Source organism: Bombus pascuorum, chromosome 6 (assembly GCF_905332965.1).
Source record: "Bombus pascuorum chromosome 6, iyBomPasc1.1, whole genome shotgun sequence".
NCBI lineage: Eukaryota > Metazoa > Arthropoda > Insecta > Hymenoptera > Apidae > Bombus > Bombus pascuorum.
The window spans coordinates 3,007,258-3,027,547 of NC_083493.1; the positions used below are offsets into that span (position 1 = coordinate 3,007,258).

The 20,290-nt window shown below is 34.1% G+C and overlaps 2 protein-coding genes and 2 long non-coding RNA genes across 6 annotated transcripts; 2 read left to right on the forward strand and 2 right to left on the reverse strand.

Annotated features, from left to right (window-relative positions):
* Positions 1-274: 274 nt before the first annotated feature.
* On the forward strand, positions 275-1,239 carry LOC132907648 (uncharacterized). Its single transcript, XR_009658233.1, has 2 exons — positions 275-532; positions 748-1,239. It is a non-coding gene; the product is annotated as an uncharacterized LOC132907648 (long non-coding RNA).
* Positions 1,240-1,486: 247 nt separating this feature from the next.
* Positions 1,487-15,883, reverse strand: LOC132907624 (laminin subunit beta-1). 3 transcript variants are annotated; one of them, XM_060960881.1, is made up of 14 exons: positions 15,602-15,883; positions 14,738-15,061; positions 13,092-13,218; positions 11,782-11,829; positions 11,355-11,441; positions 10,549-10,774; positions 10,059-10,358; positions 8,534-9,096; positions 8,168-8,347; positions 7,694-8,019; positions 6,514-7,567; positions 4,802-5,309; positions 3,617-4,700; positions 1,487-3,515 (listed from the first exon to the last, which is right to left on the reverse strand). In XM_060960881.1, exons 3-14 carry the CDS (start codon positions 13,153-13,155, stop codon positions 2,544-2,546), a joined length of 5,412 nt encoding a protein of 1,803 aa, XP_060816864.1. In that variant the 5' UTR covers positions 13,156-13,218; positions 14,738-15,061; positions 15,602-15,883; the 3' UTR covers positions 1,487-2,543. The 3 variants fall into 3 exon arrangements, with proteins under 3 accessions (XP_060816864.1, XP_060816865.1, XP_060816867.1); XM_060960882.1 differs by lacking the exons at positions 14,738-15,061; positions 15,602-15,883 and adding an exon at positions 14,646-14,711; XM_060960884.1 differs by lacking the exons at positions 11,355-11,441; positions 15,602-15,883 and having other exon boundaries at positions 14,738-15,062.
* LOC132907650 (uncharacterized) lies at positions 15,246-15,852 on the forward strand. Its single transcript, XR_009658235.1, has 2 exons — positions 15,246-15,419; positions 15,593-15,852. It is a non-coding gene; the product is annotated as an uncharacterized LOC132907650 (long non-coding RNA).
* A 727-nt stretch (positions 15,884-16,610) lies between the features above and the next one.
* On the reverse strand, positions 16,611-20,203 carry LOC132907640 (uncharacterized). Its single transcript, XM_060960920.1, has 3 exons — positions 17,769-20,203; positions 17,173-17,406; positions 16,611-17,098 (listed from the first exon to the last, which is right to left on the reverse strand). The coding sequence occupies exons 1-3, from the start codon at positions 17,925-17,927 to the stop codon at positions 16,922-16,924; spliced, it is 570 nt and encodes a 189-aa protein (XP_060816903.1). The 5' UTR covers positions 17,928-20,203; the 3' UTR covers positions 16,611-16,921.
* Positions 20,204-20,290: the final 87 nt, after the last annotated feature.

Genomic DNA, 20,290 nt, shown 5'->3' on the forward strand with positions numbered 1-20,290 from the left:
CTGACCGTACATAATGCTTACTAATATATATGCATTTGCAGATAGTCATAATCTTCGTCCAATAAAAGTAATCGGTTTTATAAGTTTCACGAGGCATCAATGATAAAGGTCGTGAATTGTGCATTGAAAAACTCTTCGTTAATGATGAATCATCATTAGACTGAGATACTTTCCTCTGTATCACGAATCAAAATTACGCGTTTTCATCAATTTCCACCAAACGATTTTCACATGCGTAAGTAAATGATCATTTTTTTAAATATATGTACTTGCTTGAAGTTGTTTAGAATTTCAAAATTCTGTTTCTAATAGTAATGTCGGACAACCACTGGTGCGCGTTCTGAATGAACTCATTATGCATAGTACCACGAGCCCATACACCATTTCAATTCAACAGTGCTGCCTATTCACGAAATACTACAGCGTCTGAAGTCGATTCTAAAAGCCAAAAGGCTTAAGCGCAAATAGGTGCGTCGAAATAATGAATGAAAAAGATTTATCTGCAAGAAGAGAAGTCTTCGACAATTGATATGTAAGTGCTTTTTAAAACATAACCAATTTTTTCATCATCATAAAAGTTTTATCTTGATGCGTGCGTTCTTTACATTTGGTTTCTGACGAAATGGCAATAATTTCAGATATATGTTTATAATCCTTAATTCGTTTATTTAATTGTTTCTAAGCTTCTAAAAAATAAAAAGAATAGTAAAATCACGTGGAAATAGATTAAATGAGAACCTCTGTTAGATTCGACACGAATTGAGGAAGTTCAAATGCAGACAGACGGGACACGATGTCAAGATTTTTGACAGGGGCACGAAACAGCGGGGTGCACGTGTAGATCGAAACCAGACTCTGCGATAATAAACTACAAATACTATTTTTATAAAGGAGTCGTTACACATGTATCAACCGAATTGAAATATTCTGAGAACTTTCCTGACAACCTATCCTAATTTTCTCTTATAGGAAGAACTAATAATAAGTACAAGAAAGGTTCAAAGTTGCTAAATCCATTTTATGAAAAATATTTCAAATAAGAATTTTCTTATTCACTTATGATATAACTTCAGGACAAATTGTAAAAACCAAAATAAACTAAAAAAAAAAAAACATAATATATACCAAATAATTTTTCATGCTAATAATGCTTCGCTTTAATATGCTATATGATTAATAATATACTTACGACATAGAGTAAATTCGAATAATACAGAACATACCAAGGTCATATTTTAACACAGGATCTTTATTTAAAATAAAATCCTAACAACGAAAATATTTTATCACCGCGGTTCCATGTTTCCGGCAAGTCCTTCCGTCTTTTAACAGCGATACAGCCATACGTTAAGGAAATATTGTTATCAGGTCGAAATCCACGATATTTCATGTTATCGTGCTATCGTCGGATAAGATTTTCTTTGTGTTTTTCTTTACAAATTCAAAATAACGTTAAATATAACTTTTTAATAAATGAAATGAAAAATTTCGTCTTTTCAATATTATTTATTTTTTTAACCTGTATTTCTCTCTCGTTGTACAAACGTAGCTGTTCATTAAATACAATTAATAATCGTTTGGTTCGTTTAAAGCTTTGTTCCATTTCTCGTCCGAACAAGAACAGATATGCAATAATGGCTGTTACTGACAATATCAATAGTTCGGTTGTTACTTTAAAACATTGATTTATAAATAACTATAATGCTTTTTTATCGAGGAATTCTCTTCTCTTAATAGCTTCCTCGACACGTATTATTCGTACATTTCAAATCTCGTAGATTCCATAACATAACACATTTATACAACTGCCTAATATTCTACAATAATTTATCGAAATTCTATTATATTCATTAAGAATATGTAATCAATGAAAAAATGCAGTTTTGCGAAAAGACGTAATAATATATTTACAAACTATTGATAAAAATTTTATCTATCTATTGCACCCGTGTCTTATTACAAATGCAATATATGTAATAAATGCAACATATTTTATATAAGTACAAATCTTATCTTGAGATGTATAGAACAATAACATTTATTGTGAGTCAGGTATCGATATTGATACTTTAATTTCTATTATATATTAACTAGCTCAATCATTTTTCTCAAATAGTAGACGGTTTATGCGGTGTTCAGTTCATTTTAAAATGTTTGGTCCATGATAATAAATGCAATGAGAAAATTCGATTTTCGTTTATTGGCACTTTTTGCGGTTATTTGGAAAACGATTTAAAGGATTCTCCATTATTAGATTTTCGAAAAATTACGTACGAATGCGTGTATAAAATACGTAATATGTCAACAAATAAATGGCCCCTTCGTTTACCACTATGGCACTGGAAAAATTGTTTCCTTCGTTTCTTTAGAATCAGTATACTTTATTATAGAATCCGAATAATTCTTAGGAAAAATAAGTCCCGGTTTAAGATTTCATGATCCTTTCTTTAAAGTGGTCTATATTCTATATGTTATTTCTTTATATTCTCATTCATTCGGTCATAGTAATGTATGTTACTTTTTTACGTTTTAATTACAGTCACTCAAGGAGTACAGTGCTTGTACCGTTGGGCTTTTTGTTCGATTTCCGCCAAATATTTCTCCATCTCTCCATTTAAAGAATCAACCTCCGCCATCAAATCGGATAGCATTCTTTCGTTATCTCTGTAGACACTCTCCATACCGTCCAAGTCCTTCAATTTCGTCGAAGTATCGGCTGTCAACTCGGAGGCTTTTTGTAAGAGCTTCTTCGCCCTTAATATATTCCCTTTGCTCTTGTTTGCCCTCGAATTCAACGCTTCGTCTGCTTTTCTGTATTCCATAGCGAGTTCCTTCGTCTTAGCATCGACCTTTTGCGCTTCATCAGCTACTTTCCGCGCCTCGATCCTGATTTCTTCATTCAAAACAAAATCGTTTCTGACCGATTGCGTTTGTAATTGTTTCAAGCGAGCATCCAGAGAATCGACCGTCTGAGTGGTGCTGTTTGCCTGCATCTGAGCTCCCCTGGTCACTTCGGCTATCTCTTCCAAGTCATTTTCGAATCTCCTGACATCGCGTTCAGCTTGATCGATCGCTGCTTGAGCTCGATCTTGAGCTCTCTGAGCATCACTTAATAAAATTACCACTTTGTTAGCTAGATTTTGTTTCGCAATCGCTTCCTCTTTCGCTTTGTCAGCATCGTTCTTTAACTTTTCGGCCAACTGAAGGTCGTCCCTGGTATCCGCAAGGATTTTCTCGGAATCGGTCAAAGAACCGACGATACTCTTAATACGATCGGCTAATATTTTGATCTCGTCGGGCTTTAGTTTGATGTTTTTAGCCAATACTTCATTGGCCAAGTCTCTGACCATAGCTGGTGTGGGTTGGTCCTCCTCCAAGATGTTACGGAGTCGCTTGTTTATGTCAGCGAGATCTTTGTTCAAGGTATCGGTTAGATTACGAGCTCTAAAGGCGTGGTTGAAGGCATCTTGAGCATTCGACCTGGCTGCCGTTGCGTCGCGTTTCACTTGAACCATCTGGACAAACAAAATTTGAATCAACATAGAAAACTTCGAAATAAAAGATTCGTTTTAGCAAATTTATGGAATAAAATTGAAAAAAATATGTCAGAACTTACATTACGAAGTAACTGTTCAGCCTCGTCCTTGTGGTTCTTGATCTCAGCAGCCTGTTTCTTAGCTACGTCCAGAGCTTGATTAGCTTTGGTCACAGCACCCGCATCGCAAGACAGTCCACCACAGAAACCACAGCCAGCGCCACCACAGACGCTGCTGCAATCCGTCACGTTATCTCCACACATTTCAAGATTTAATCCTGGCATAATTCCATCGAAGTTCTTCAATTCCTCATTTATTTTATTCAATGACTCCTGGTTTCTCTCCTGTGCCTCTATCACGAAAGCACGATTCTTAGCTAACAAGCTCTCAGTATGTTTGCGGAATCTTTCAGCGTCGGCCAGAACGTTGCTAGTGTCGTTGGCCATTTTTTCCGCTTGTCTAGACTGTTCCGCCATTTGCTGGGTAACGTTAAGAGCGCCTAGGACATTCTCTTCCTGCAATCTAGTCGCATTTTCTTTGAGATCAGCAGCAGCTTGATGTAAGTTATTCGTTCTATTCTTCAAATTTTTAAGAGCAGCGTCCCCTAGATTTACTCTTTGACTGACATTCTCCAGAAGATTGTTCACTTCTTCTAATTTCTTGGTGGATTCTAATTTCTTATTATTCAAATCTATAGCCAAATCATTTAATTCGTCCAAATCTTGACTTCTGATGGAAGCGTTACTGATCAGTGCTTGGACTTGATCCAGAGATTCGACCATGTCGTCGAATTCTTGGCTGTAGACACCGGTCGTTCCAACCTTTTGAATTCTCGATGCCTCTTCGATTACAAGATTCGTCTTGTTTCTCAAACCAGTCAGCGTCAAGTCCCAATTGTCGAAACATTCTCCGCAAGGATTGCACTGAGGCGCATTTCCATAGTAGCCACGATCGCACTGATCACATTTTTCGCCACCGATTCCCTTGTGACAGACGCACATTCCTGTTTCTCTGTCGCACTGCTGGCTGGCAGAACCGGTTAAATCACAATCACACGGATAACATTCGACATTAGGGTTTCCCCAGTAGTTGGTTTGGCACTCGTTACAACGTCTTCCTCCGAAACCTGGTCTGCACTCGCAAGTACCGTCGTACGGGTTACATCTATCGACAAAAATAGTGGAAAGTACATTTTAAAAATCGATTTTCTTTAGGCAAATTTGTTTGAAAATATTTAAATATTTAATAAAAATTGGCGTACGAACCTGTCGGAAACGCTCCCAACTGCGTCACACTCGCAAGGATCGCAACCTTGGCCACTGGCGATTCTCCAATGATTCTCTTCACAAGAATCGCAGAGTAAACCGATCACGTGAGGCAAGCAGGAACACTGTCCAGTTCGATGGTCACAAGGACCAGCGTTTCTATCTGTACCCAAAACGTCGCACATGCAATCCTCGCAATCCTGTTCCAGAGCATTTCCGTAAAATCCTGCCTTGCAAATCTGACAGTTGGTTCCATCAGTGTTGTAGAGACATTGAAGACAACGTCCAGTCTCAGGATCGCAATTTCCGGGTCGACGTAAGTCTGTGTTATTGTTGCAATTACAGGGCTCACAGCTACCACCAGGAACTTCAGGATTACCGAAATAGTTCTCCGCGCAACTTTCACAACGCGGACCGGTGTATCCATCGAAACATTCGCAAATCACATCGTGAGTCACCGGATCTAAGGAACAACTCTCGGCGTACGAATGTCCAGAGTCTATGGTTCCTGTAAATTTGTGAAAAATTGGCGAATGAATAACACTTTAGTAAATAAAAATTATGCATGTGGGATCTATACAAAATAGCCGACAAGATACCATGGAAATTTTATATCTATATATAGTATATATACTATATATATATATATATATATATATATATATATATATATATATATATATATATGTCAGGTTAACATTATGATTAGAGTTAGGGGCGCGTAGTGAATATTCTCTGAAATTAGCCATCGTTGTTACGCAATCGAGGTAGCGTTGATTAGCACAAGTGTGAGTATTACAGAATCGACAAGTAACCTCGGTGATTAGACGCTAATGACAATGGTCTTAGGTTCGATAACGAATCCGCGGTCAACGGGATAACGAATATAGTTTCTTCCAAAGTCTAAGTCGGACTCTTTTCTAAAACGTGAAATATCCGCTGATCGTAAAGACGTTGTTTTACTCGCTAACGAGATCACACGAGAAAGTACCTCTCCGTCTGCAGAGGAAAACTATGATGGGGTGTGTCTCAGGGCACGAGATCATCGGATTCGTCGAGGACAAACCTCGTTCAGAAAGTGAGAGAAATGGACGTTGCTGTTAACTGGTTAATTTCTATGTTGGTGGTTAGAGAAAGATACTAGCCGCCCTTAAGAAAATGTTCCCGTAGTAGGTGATAGATTTAGAGACTGTTAGGATAAAGACTATCCGTTTGAAGGACCTTAGTTAACTAAATCCTAAGATTTATAGCGGGACCTCAGCCTAGCTGAACATGTACTGTGGAGATGTATCAACATCATGTGTGTGGTGCGTCACGGGGCAGAACCATTGGAATGTTTACTGTCGAGTACCGCTACAACTATACTTTTTAAGAGGAACTATACAATTACTCTATACCTCTATTAGGTAAAAACGTTCATCCTGTGACCGCGGCTACGTTCGCCTTGGAACAGGTACAAGCTAAACAGAACAATTTATTTTTACTTCTTGTTTTAATTTTGGAAATTTGAATATCGACTACTAGTTGTCGCCTTGAGCCCAGGTTCATTATCGCAAATCTCGGACAATTATAATCGGTTTAATTTATAAAGACGGTATTGGGAAATTTTTCAAAGAATTCCAAGGGGAAGGCCCGGTGTCCTTTCATCTCCAACATACATATATATATATATATTTATATTTATATTTCATTACTAATCTAATCCAACTTACCCGGACAAGGGCACGCTCTACATGGAATATCCACACCGATCCTAGGATCACCGTAATACGTCTCAATGCATCTATCGCAATTGTGTCCGGTCGTGTAATCCCGACAATTCATACAGGCGCCAGTCTTGGAATCACAACTTTCAGCATGACCATTACACTCGCACCGTTGACAATGAGGGAAATTCCAGAAGCCAGGCTCGCATTGACCGCAAGTTCTACCATAAGTATTTGGTCGACACTTGCATCGACCTGTTTCAATGTCGCAAAAATTATCCAGCGCCCCTACACCGTCACAATCACAGGGAATGCAACCCTCCGGACTAAATCCGTAAGTACCAGGCGCGCAACGATCGCAACGCCTGCCAACAACGTTTTGTTTACAAGGACACGTGCCTCCGTAATTTTCACACAGCAAACTGTGCGATCCAGTCGGATTACACTCGCAAGAATGTGCTCCGTCATAAACGTAGTAACCGATACTATTTTGATACTTCTTGCAAACTTCCGGGATATTATTCGTTATGGCGTTAAAATCGTTATAGAAATCACTACAATGATATATTTCGTATTCCTGCCGACGAAGTTCGCCAACTACAGGCGTTTTAAAGAAAGGAATGGAGTCTATTTTCGGTCTCAGAACGATAGAGTCGACCAAAATGGACGCGGACGGTGTATCCATGTGATTATTGAATTTACGGAATTGTAACAGAATATTGTATCGTTTCCCTGCTTCCAAACAAACGGATGGTTGCACAACGACGCTTCTCGATCTTAAAGGAAGTTGCGCATATAGTTGATCGTACTCGGGTCTCCATTCGGCACAAGGACCATTCGGATCCACTGGACTTTCTCTCTCGATGATTATTTGAACATTCTCCCAAGATCCAACCTGAACTGGTTCATATCGTACGATGATATCGTACCACAAACTTTTACGTATATCGTCGATCGTGAAATTCAACACTGAACCTTCGAGCGCTTTCATAAAACCAGTTCCAGTCCACGTACTATTCCTTCCGTCGCGATAGGGCTCTCTTATCACCACTTGGCAATTCTAAAATAGATTGTATTACAAACAAAGTTACAGAAATATTCGCAAGAAGAAATTGTGTTTTATATTTTAGCAATCTATAAGTTGATCTTTTAATTATTTTTAACCAGAAAAAAATTGAATAGTTACATCGCTGGCTCTGGATAATTCTCCCTCGTAAATGAGAAAGTCTAACGATCCAGTGTAGTAGCTTTGTTCAGGTTGGTTACAAGTTCTGCCGCTGACGTGAGGTCTACAGCGGCACTGACCAGTGACTACGTCGCAAGAATTCTCGTAGGAACCACCAAGATCGCAATCGCAAGGCTTGCAACCGTCTGGATCTTCCGAAAGTCCCCAATATTCTGGGAGACATTGGTTACAATCACGAGCAGTAACGTAACGCTTGCAAGTACACTCGCCAGTCACCATATTACATCCACGATTGTCGATGGTACCCAGGATATTGCAGGTACAAGCTAAACAGAACAATTTATTTTTACTTCTTGTTTTAATTTTGGAAATTTGAATATCGTCTACTGCTTGAAAAATCTGGAGAAAAATTTAACCAGATGTATCCTAAATTGTAAAAGAAAAATTCGTGCTGAACGGTTTACAAATCAGTACCTTGACATCCCTCGGGATTTTCAGGATCGAAGTTCCAGAAACCATTTTTACAACGATCGCAACGACGACCTTCGACATTTGCTTTACAGTTACAGCGGCCAGATTCGCCTCCAGTGAGAGGATTAGTTATCGAATCGCATATACCGTCGTCCAAGGAACCACCTAAGTCGCAATCACAAGCTACGAACATAAGAAAAAAGAGAGTTTAAAATTTCACCTATCATAAAGTACACTGTGAAGAAAAATTCGGAGTATCTTTAAATTTCCCATAGATGTATAAAAATCCCATAGATGTAATAAAAGTCTTCTAATGGAACAAAATCTACCAAAGATGTGATTGATAGTAGTAATAGATAAGCAACTTACGCAGACATGCTTCAGGATGAGTAATATCTTTGGTCACGTCGTGATAGAAGAATGGTTTGCAGAGTTCGCAGTTCTTTCCCATGGTATTGTGTTGACAGTCATCGCAAACACCGCCAGATACTCTTCCAGAATTTTCATAAACAGCTTCGTCGAAATGGCAAGAGTTCGTGTGATTGTTACAAATACAAGGTCTACAAGCGTTCGTCTGCTTTCCAACAGCTGGTTTCCACGGAAGATCATTGTAGAAGTCTTGACATTTTTCACAATTCAATCCCGTAGTATTGTGAGTACACTCGCATCTGCCGTGCACCATGTTTTCCTCATCAGGGACTCCAGGAAGCGGAAGACATCTAGACGCGTGACCGTAACAGGAACAAGATCCGCGAATCACTATGTTTTGGATGGCATAGTAATATTTCTCTCGAATTTCTGCGCGGTCGTCGAGAAGATCGTCTCCTAGAGTGTGCAACCTAGTCATGTTTATGCGAAGGTTCGTTATTTTCAGTTGGTTCTGCACTTCCTTGGAGTAGGGGTTGTCTATCTCCAAATTCTGAGGCAATACTCTGAAAACAATGAAGAATTTATTCAGTTGTTATTCGGATAAATAAAGCAATTGTGTTTAACACTTAGCCAACCACGCGCGCCACAGCGAGCTATACGTTACTCACCGCGCTCGGACAAGCCAATCTATACGCTGTCCACCGCGCATTTTTCCAAGTATCGAGGACTAATTTTCACTACTTAAAAAACAAAGAAGTCTAAAAATTATTTAAGTAATCAATTATATTTTGTGGTAATGATCTTACTTAAAGATTTCACATATCGTTTATACAAAACATCAAATCAAAAGTATATATTAAAAGTATAAAAAATATAAATAAAATTAAAAACATTAAAGATGATTAAAGATAAATAACACGACTTGAACGTAAAATTAAAAATTCATAATGCATTTTAATATTTTTTTACAATGTGGTATAGTTCGATTATAACTTTATTTAGTCATAATTGATAGTGTAACTTTTTAATTAATTTTAACACCACTAAATTGGTGTATTTTATCATATACTGTACTTTATAAAAGCAGAAAAAGTGGCGCAATTAATTGGGAACAATTCCAGGTAAGTAATAACTGATAATAACAAAAAGAAAGAAACGCGTTGCAAAAGTCAAAATGGGAGATCTCCCCGTTCGGTCACGCAGCGCTGTATTTTACAGAGGGGAGATCTCCCTATTCAGTTGGCTAAGTGTTAATCCATTGAGAACCAAATTATTTGTCATAAATTAAAAAATGTAAACATAAAATCATTTTCATTTGTCACACTTTCTTTATACAACGATTCTTAATTATTTTCCATCAAAATAATTATATACATAAAATCATATCTCGAATTACAAGACACGTACTCTGTAAATTAATCACCGAAAGATGTAATCATTAGAAATGTCAGTTACATGCAACGTATCTAAACGCAGCGTTATGCTATTGAAGTTAAATGATCCCTGGTTATCGTTATTTACATACCTAAAGATAACATCACCTCCAGACGATGGCGCCACGGCGGAATACCTCGTCTCGCAGATAACATCCGTCAGTCTCTGAGGTTGTTCCGTAGACACACCAGGGAAATACTTTTCGCAGTTGTGCGCGAAGTATCGATACACTTGCCACGTTTTACCAAAATCAGACGATCGTTCGATCAACATCTTCGCCGGTCTAAACGTTTTGAAACGGATGATGCTGTGGGTAAAATGGAACTCCGCTTCCAGATCGAAGCGTATCGTTACGTTCTCCACGCCATTTTCCGCTTGCCACCAATTTTTACTGTTGGATTAAACGAGTAAAATTACGACGCCATTATGTAAGAATGATATAAATATAATTAATAGCACCAAAGTAGAAATTTTATTTTTCTTATTCAAGATAAGTGTTTGAATAAAAGTGATAAAAGATATTTTTGTAAAAAAAAAAGGAAGAATTGAAAAACAAATGTATAATTTAATGGATTACTTACTCGGTAACAACATTTTCGATGTTATGTTGCTTGTTGGGCGACGATGCGTCGCAAAAAAAGCACTTTTTCCGCTCCTTTAAATGCGAAACGATGCAGTATCTTTCAGGTTTTGTAAGACCGCAAGTAGATGATGCGGCCAATCGATTTTTTCGACCGATTAATAAATTTCCTGTAGAGGGGTAACACGAACTCTGCTCGCAGGGATGCTTCCTCTTTATTTGTGCGCCTACAGAGAACATAATCGAATTTTAACAAATTTCTTCACGAAAGAAGAATCGAGTTAGCTATTATTTTAGTAATTTATCTCCACCCCCTTCAGCCAGTTCAAGTATTCTTACATCGTCAATTGGTAATTACGTTAATCGACTGTTTGTTATTTACACTGGGTTAACGAGATTCCCAGATACCAAAAGTTAGTGATCAAAAATATAGTGTCCAGATATAATTGCCTCAACCAAATTAAAAAGAAACGAGGAAAGAAATGTAGGATTACTCGCTGATCTTCTTGACCTTCTGCTTCGAAAAATGAAACGTGAATGTAAGTCATCGACTTGCATAAGACAGGAAAGATCTATGTTAGATCGTTCGAACGATGTAGCAAAAATTATTTTAAACAACAAGGAGTACTGTCGATATTAATCATGTACACCTGTGATATTTTAATCATAGAACATGTCATTCCATGTAGACAATAGATTAAGCAACGTTATCATTATAACGATAATAGAGCAGCTCTATCATGCTGGTTTTAATTGTCTGTAAACAATGAGTAACGTGAGTTTTTGAAACCAGCGAGAACGGACTACCTCTTGGACTGTGAATGATCTGCCTTGGCCAATAATGGCGATCTTCGTTCACCTCCATAGGTGACATATCTCCTCTCTGGATTGATCCTATAACACCCCGCTTTTATCTCCAATGCTCACTGCTATCTAATTCTACGTATTTTTACAAAAAATTTCTTAACGGTTGTTCCAAACTTTATTTTGATATAAATTCTTTAAAATGAATCTTTTATTTTAATGTATATTTTGGAGATCCAAAGTATTTCCTATGTATTGCATCCTGTATATGTGTACATAAAAACTATATATGTATTGTAATTTATATAAAAAATGCTAATGTTCTCAAATTGAAATGAAATATTGATCATTGAGTTGCATTCGCGGTCTACCGATTCTTTTTATTGTTTTTTTATTATTTTGAAGTAATCGAAAAGATATTGAAGCTCACCTCTAGCTGGAATAACCCTTTCCCTGGCATGTTGAGGCTCTGCGATATCTGAAAGCGGAAATGATCTGGTTAAAAAACTATTTTGTAGACTTTAATATCTCTGTACATGTTTTATCATTCGTCGTTTAAACCGATAAACACAGACTATCTTACATAAAATAATCAACATGAATTCCTTTTACTAAAAATTTCCTCGAAAATATGGGAAATCTTTTAACACTTTTTTTTTAATCTACAAATCTAAAGAATACTGTTCATTTTTTGGAGACACTGGACATGGATAATAAATATAGGATGAAAATTAATAGCTACGATTTTTCGGAGAAAAGTTTAAACGAAGATAGAATTATTCAGTTATCACGTAGAGTTCTACTACCGGTTGAAGCTATCGCAAGTAACAACCGGATGTTTATGATGTAGCTTCTCTAGAGACCGTTAAAAATGAATGAAAATTCTCCAAAACTCATAAAAAATTATGTTTTATTGATTTTAAATTTCTGATAACTCTATTATATTATGTTATTCACTAATAAGAATTGTAACTTTTTCTAAATTCTTACGTTATCATACATAAATATTTCAATATAATTTGCATAGAATATTTCATCGTAAAATTATTTTGTTCTATAACAATTATAATTTCAAAGAAAATAAAATGCTACTAGATATCTTCCCATATTTTCTTAGAATATTTAAATTGTAAATGTTGAGATAAAATGAAAGATTTAAACGAATAAATGCTTCACAAGAACATTTTTTAATGATCTACTCATGCTAAACGCCTTTTGATCTTATTCCTTGAGATTTCTAGAGCGCTTAGATTTTGGAGACTGAAATAAACTTGAGAAATTCAGAAGAAAGGCAGGTCGAGGGGTCGAATCGCTATCTAATCGTGTGGATAAAGTGTCTTCCAGGCCACATTAAGAATAATAACTGGATAGCATGTTAAAATCAAGACGAATTTCAACTATACTGTTTTAACCTAATTTTTTTTTTCTTCTTGTTCAACCAGAAGTACATATCAACAATTGAAATATTCAAAGTAAATTTTAGGAATCTTCAATTTTCTTTAATCAATCTTTATGAAAGAAAACTTCGTAATTTTACAAATATATTAAGTTGACACCGAGAAATTTTTATTCCAATCTTTTCGAAATAATTATTATCTTATAATCTTATTCTATCTTACAAAATGTTATTAAAGTCATGTATACAAATGATATAATGCTCCATAAGTATAAATGCGAAAAAATTAATGATAACTGCGGCAAACATGTGTTGAATTAAACGTATTAATAAATAATACTTACCCGACACAATAGTTAGTGCAAATAATAGTATTGCAAAGATTGCCTGAAAAGATGCTCGAGCCATTTTTTATCCTCCCCCCTATCGTTTAAATTTCTTAAACAGAATTTAAGCCATCGGCATTATATTCTGGAAACAAAAAACATTTACTTTTTACAAATAAAATTTATTTCGTCTTTGAACAACAATGGTAAAATGATATTAAAAGCGATCATAGCTGAAATTTTTCTTTGAAGTTCGATGAATAACCAAACTTATCTCAAGGTAAGTCCATTCCAGAAAGATGTGAAATCTTGGAATTCTTATTTTCTTGGAATTCTATAGAGAAAATTTCCCTTGAACGCTGTAGATTTTACAATGTGTTTCTGTCAGTCATAAGTCTTTCCGGTATCTGATATTTACTATTTTTTTTAAAGATGTAATGAATCACCACGGTTGTAGATATCCAGTAAGATTTTATTTTCAATGTGTATTTTGTGTTATAAGAGCCTCCCAAAAAACTAGAATTCAAATTTCGTTAGTTTTATATCAATAATATTAGTTGCTTTCACATAAATTTATAAACATAGTAAACAAACATAATGCTCGTATATTAAACAATTTGAGCAATAAATAAGTGCAGGATTTATCTACAATGTATTAAGAATCACGATGTTTGCCATACATATTTCGAATCGTCAATGAAGCACTTTCGATACAGAGAATCACATTAGCTATTACTACATTTTTATAAACGATAATATATATAAAACTTTTTAGTCTTTCGATTATTTAATATTGGCGAGTAAAAAGAATCACTACTAATGAACTCCAGTTTTGTAAATGTTTATCGCGCATAGTTCAATGACCAAACGCTTTCGTAGATCTGGAACGTCTGATAAGTTGTTAAATGTTCACGTTCAACGAATATCTTTTTTTTTTAATGTTTCAGATTTGAATATTTTAAGTAACGTAATTGAGATCGTCCTAATTCATTATTTTAGCAATATATTAAAAAATACATATATCATCTTTCAATATTTAAGACAACTTTATATTGAATGTAATAATCACAAATATTGTATGTCACAAATATTGTCTTTGTTATATTATATTCAAAATATACTACCTCTAGTATACTACACTCGAATATTACTGTACTTTATTTTATTCCAACTTTCTTATTCCAAAAAGTTTTACACATTTCCATATAAATAATTACTTCTTATCAAACCTATGTCTTAAATTTAAAATTACAAAACTTTCAATCTGCAATTTGAAGCTAACTTCTAAATCAATTTACACTTTACATATCAACAATTTTTGGTCATTCAATATTTCTATTCCGAAATAGTAGCTATCGTTAAACGTCAAATTCTTCCATGCAATTCTCCAGAAGGACAATGTCAACAACTAATATTTGCACAATTTGTAAACCGCGTCTAATTAAAACCACACATACGCATTCACATACATATATGTACATAAGCTTTCTTTCGTATCGGTTAGATTTTTAATACATCATTACTCGACAAATAAAAGCAGTAAACCGTTATTTCTAAAATGATAAGGCTTACAGACAAGTAAACGATCCTGATACGGTCGAAAGCGAAGCAGCGTCGAATGAGGAAATGAGAATAGCAAGAACAAACTGCGAGAAACGTCTTACCTAACTCGGTGTATCGTGTATCTCCCTTGAGAGAGTGTCTCGTGTTGTGAGATGGCAGACGCCTCGATAGATCCACGACGAAAATCGAACGACACAAGTGAACTGATTGAAAAGCCAATGATCCAGGGGCACTCGATCCCCGCGATACACCGTTCCGATCAATGAGATGAGGAATGGACGAGAGACAAAGTCGTTGTGAACGCCTCTGGTGACGCGTCTCTCTCACCGTGTTTCTCGGTTAAGGAGAGCCTCCGACAGTGGCCAGTGCCGTACGTAGAATGAGGTCCCTTCCTTGCCGGCTCGTGACAAGGGTGCTGACACAGGCTGAGGGGCAATGCGAAGTTTCTTAGAACGATATCGGAGTGGGGGAACGAATGCGAGGGCGTCTATCAAGGAAAGGTTTACTTAGGGATTAGCCGCTTGCAATAATTTTATCTGCAAACAAGGAGACTCGTTTTGTTTCTCTTTGTTTATTTGATAGATTAAAGGATCCTAAACGAGATTAAACGAAAGGTCAAATTGAGAAAGATGGACGAACTGATTCACCGGTTATTATAGTTGGCTTAGACTTAGTGATAGGTCAGAAAAGTTGTGTATTTATTTCGAAGATTCGAAGATTCCATTCGTGGGAATTGATATATTAAGTTTTTAATTAGAGGTCTGAGAAATTGATTTGTGAAAGGTATTTAAAAATTCTTTAAAAATTTGTATACTTACATTTGTGTATATTTTAGATATTTTATATGTATATTTATTTTATATTGTACCTTGAAAATATTAAAATTAATAGAATCTTTAACAATAAAGCAATATAATCTTCAAAATATCATAATTACTGTAAATTACTAATTTAAGACTACGTACATATGTATATTGAACAAGCTTTTGATAAACCATTGTGTTCCGTTTTTCTCATCATACACTAAGAGAAACAACTTAATTTATGGCACCCTCAAATGTCTTCTCTTTTTCTCCTTAAAATCGAGGGTGACAAAAGTAAGACGATCGCCCCAAGCGTCAAGGCTTTTTTACATATATATACATACATATATGTATGTATGTTAAAAGGAGGAGGTAAGTTATTGTTATTTTAAAACTGAAAAACTAAATTATCTCTGTGTAACAAAAATTACATTCGGGCATTAATAATACGTAAAAAGTTATCGTGTAATAATGCAAAATTATTGCTGATATAGTAGTATATGTACTGTATACATAAAAGATATGCTGTCCTGTGATATTCACAAGGCGTTGTGTCGCGCTGCGATGTCCATTACATCAACCAGTTGGCTACAGTTCACATGTGCAGCACACTTGTATTCGGTTTCCTTTATTTCTTTTCGCTTCGGTTTATAGCTAGCAGACCAAACTGTTGAGACTGACTGACCAGTATCTCGGTTGTTGGCTATAATCAGAGGTCTTTTCTACAAAAACGACTTAGTACAATCGTTTGAGAAAATCCCCTCCTCTTTTTGAATTTAGATAGAATTACAAATATCTTATAACATATTAAAATTAATTAAACTATTATGCAAATAGTATTGATAAATCTTTGGTATTTGCTGTCTATGGTTATATAATCTTGTAATTTAAAATTGTTTGAAATTGTATCTTTTTAATCTGCCATATTTTGAAATATCGACTAATTTTGTTTTAAGTTCAAAATGGAACAAGAATATAATGACCTTTATAACAGAAGAGCAGTAATGAAGTAGAACTCGTACACGTGAAATGTGACAAACGAATGTGATCATCGAAAAGGAAGGAAGAGTAGTGTGGGCTGTTTTATCATTATAACGTATCCCGGTTATGATAGTAACGTACCATTGCCTCTTCATTCTTGCCTTTTCTCTTTTACACGTCTTCCCTAGCCTTCTTTTTTTCTTTTTTTTTTAACTAACACACTGACACAGAATCAACGACTAATAAATCACCCATACATTCGATAATGAATTTTTAAAAGAATTCTCTGAAATATTTATAACTGATATAGCAATTCTTTGAAAACTGTTCAAACGTAAAAATGACATTCTTAAATAAAATTATTATTTTAATTGGCACTAAAACAAATGTAACATCTTTATTTCGTAAAATGAAAATTAAATTTTGTTTGTGTTATACATTTTTTTTTAATAATCATACAAAATATAACAATAACATTAATGTATAAAAAATATAACTTTATTACAATTGTTTGAATTCATTAGTAGATTCATTAGGAGATCCATTAATAGATTCATTAAGTAGTAGATCTATATAGGAATTTGCTATCAAATCTTCATGTTTTATATCTAATTTAGACATTAAGTCCTGAGCAATCTTCTCACCAGTTTCTATATCCTGTTCATCAGTCAAGACTACCTAAAATAATGACACTACTATATTATTTTACAGGTGCAAATGTGTAATGATCCATTCCTTGTAGCTCTACGAACCTCTAATTCCAAAAAAGTTCCTAAACCTTCAACGTCATCAATATGTACACGAGTTTGACCAATCATATACACTTTTCTAGTCTTTTTTACAATGCCTAGACAACCATTTGATACACTTAAAATATTTGCGATACGACTACAAGCAAATTTGTTTAGGGCTACTTTTTCATAATCGCAAAGCTTTGGACCAAACTTAGTAGATCTTTTGTAGTAAATTAATTCTCCTGAATCATCCTATATGAGAAATATATTTATCTTATTACATAATTAGGTGACTGTTAAGATCAATAATAACAGTAATTCTCTCATATTTTACTGTGTCATTGAAAGCATTGTCATTGCTTTTTGACTGGTTTTATCTTTTGCATCAGGTTCTAATATATATTTGTATCGAATTGATAATTACTGTTATATGAAGAGGAGAGGAAATAGAAACAGGAATTAAAAAATGTATAACTATTTATTCTCTGAAACCTTGTATAATAAACACTGTTATTTATATGTATATAGTTGTTATATATAGTAATACACACACAGACATATATAGAAAAATAAGAAAGTAACAATCCTATATAAAAACATAATTAATTTCTTACTTGGAATTTTCGTAATTTTAATCTTCCTTCCCTGACTTTAAAAAAGGTATCATGCTGTTTCATGACTCTCATGATACCGTTCTGCTTTGTTAATTGTATAACTCGACAAATCTTAAGGTCTGGATCATCAATTTTTGCTTTTATTTCGATATTACGCATTGTTAATGATTTATAATAATAATTATTGTATTTTGATATAAATCACTCACGAATACTACTTTTGTATACTACGTTTGTACTCGATACTTAAACTACCATAGACGAAGCATAAGATAGATCTATCATTCAACAGCTCAACACGTACATTGCGTCACATTATTCAAAGCTAGGCAGACTGTTACCATTTTCATGTCACTTCCAACATTACCGATCTAACACTGAGTAAGTTTAATTTACCACAGAAAAGATATATTTTTTTATATAAATGACATAAAACGATATTTATTCATTTTACCAATTTCAGTGGTTGGATATATACATATATATGATTATCTATATAAATATAATTATATATATAATATAAATAATATATATATAATTTGTTAAATGTAAATTTGTTACATGGTCGATGTTTTGGTTTCCATGATATCAAATTATACGAGATGCTAGATCTATGCAGTACATCGTCTATGATTAAAACCTAACCAATATCTCTCTACCAACATAAACTTAGCAAAACAATTTGAAGATTTGAATCAAGATGAGATAAGATATGAATTTAAGTTTGAAAATTTAAAAATTTGAATAGGAGTTTGTAATCAACGTATTAACCTTTTCCTTCTGACTTCTAAACATTTAATCCGAAATAGAATAAATGAATCACATCGCTGTAAATGGAATAAACTAAACTAAATTAACTAATTAACAAAATCAAACACATACCAAATTAAGGTAAAAGTAAAATAGTAAAAAAAAAATAGAAAAGTAAAGAATTCAACAACCACAAAATTGATACAGTTATCATTATCAATTTAATATGTAATAGGCGACGTTATTCTTATATTAAATATTACGTAATGTACAATGATGTGCTTGAAAATGATTTTGCTCTAAAAGAGACGTAATGTTAAATCAATCTTTTACGTTTGCTAATAGACCTTATTGTTTCTTTCTTTCCGCTCAAATCAGCGGACGAACACCTTTTAAATTCAATAATTATATGTATTATGGGGTATTAATTTAAAACTTTTTTATTTTTTTCGTCTTTAAAAAACTATCCATTAATTAATAACATAATATATATAAATTGATTGGATTTCTATATTCTACAATAGATTGTTTGAACTTTTGATTAAAATTTTATTTCATTCAAAGTGCGAAAACAATCGTATTAACGTTCTTAATTTTTTATCGAAAGTATGTAATCGTTAAAATAAATATCGTATCGAGAAAACTAAAACATCGATTTTAATCGATCGTGGGGAGTATTCAAAACGATATCATATATCGTTTCTATCAATCAATTTTTTAATGAAATGAAATGGTAGTAACATTAAATTAAAAATGGTAGAAATTACCACAGCTTATATTGTTTTCTCTTAAATATAGAACAGGGATGTCTATTTGCGCGTCACCTTTTAACTCTTTGAGGCGGTCGTGTTTTAGTGAGAGATAAAAGAGCGGAAAAAATGCATTCTCAAAATCTTTGAAAACATAGAAGACTGATCCTCAACAGCAACGCAATTTTTAATATTTAGGACATTCTTCAACGTATTTTAAACATAGAATAAATAATGAACTTTTGTTCGAGTTAAAATATAATAACGGCAATCCGATAATCGCAAAGAAATTGAAAAATTAATAAAACAAATATATTTAAATAAAAATTGATTCGTAAATTTTTTCGTAATTTGAATTATGAGATTTTTTATTTTTATGTTTACATTTCTCCGAATTTGTTACGCGTTAGAAGTTTAAATAAATGAATACATCTTGAATGTTTCTCAACCTATTGGTTTTAACAGTATTACACATACTATCAATCATAAGTTCGATACCACCTCTTAAGGAATTAGTTTACAGAAATTCTAACAATTCACGCGCAGATCTATCTGTTACTTAAAGAGGAAAAATTGTTCCTACTACTATTAAAACGACCACTTTTAACTGTGTAATTCCCAATCTAAATGCGCTTCAAACGTACCTGTCTTTGAATTCTAGTGCATTATTATTATGTGTCTCATTGCTCAAAATAATAATTAAATCGAATCAAGCTATACTGCATATATATACTGCATGCAGGTAAATGACTTCAAATTGTAATACTGAAAAAGATAGTGTTAATTCTAAATTACTAATATGTATAATTAACTTATATTTAGGTTAATTTTATATTTTCCAGGGCCCCCTTTGCAACGCGCTTGGTATGACCACCATGGGGTTTTAGTCGGTAAATCCGACATTACCACGTGGTTCATGAGGAGTTCCCCGCATAAAAAAAAAGTTGACTTTATATTTATGATTACTGTTTGCGTGTGTGTACGACTAAAAGAAATTTCTTAAGAAAAAAGAACTTTAAAAGA

Bases quoted from the DNA above. Each gene is read 5' to 3' on its own strand.
- LOC132907624 (XM_060960881.1), bottom strand. From the start codon at position 13,155: ATGGCTCGAGCATCTTTTCAGGCAATCTTTGCAATACTATTATTTGCA. The intron at 10,359-10,548 runs GTAAGTAATCCA...TTAATCCAACAG, and splicing joins ATCGAAAATGTTGTTACCGA to TAAAAATTGGTGGCAAGCGG. The intron at 8,020-8,167 runs GTACTGATTTGT...TGTTCTGTTTAG, and splicing joins AAATCCCGAGGGATGTCAAG to CTTGTACCTGCAATATCCTG.
- LOC132907640 (XM_060960920.1), bottom strand. From the start codon at position 17,927: ATGCGTAATATCGAAATAAAAGCAAAAATTGATGATCCAGACCTTAAG. The intron at 17,407-17,768 runs GTAAGAAATTAA...TTTCTCATATAG, and splicing joins TAAAATTACGAAAATTCCAA to GATGATTCAGGAGAATTAAT. The intron at 17,099-17,172 runs GTTCGTAGAGCT...TCATTATTTTAG, and splicing joins GAACTTTTTTGGAATTAGAG to GTAGTCTTGACTGATGAACA.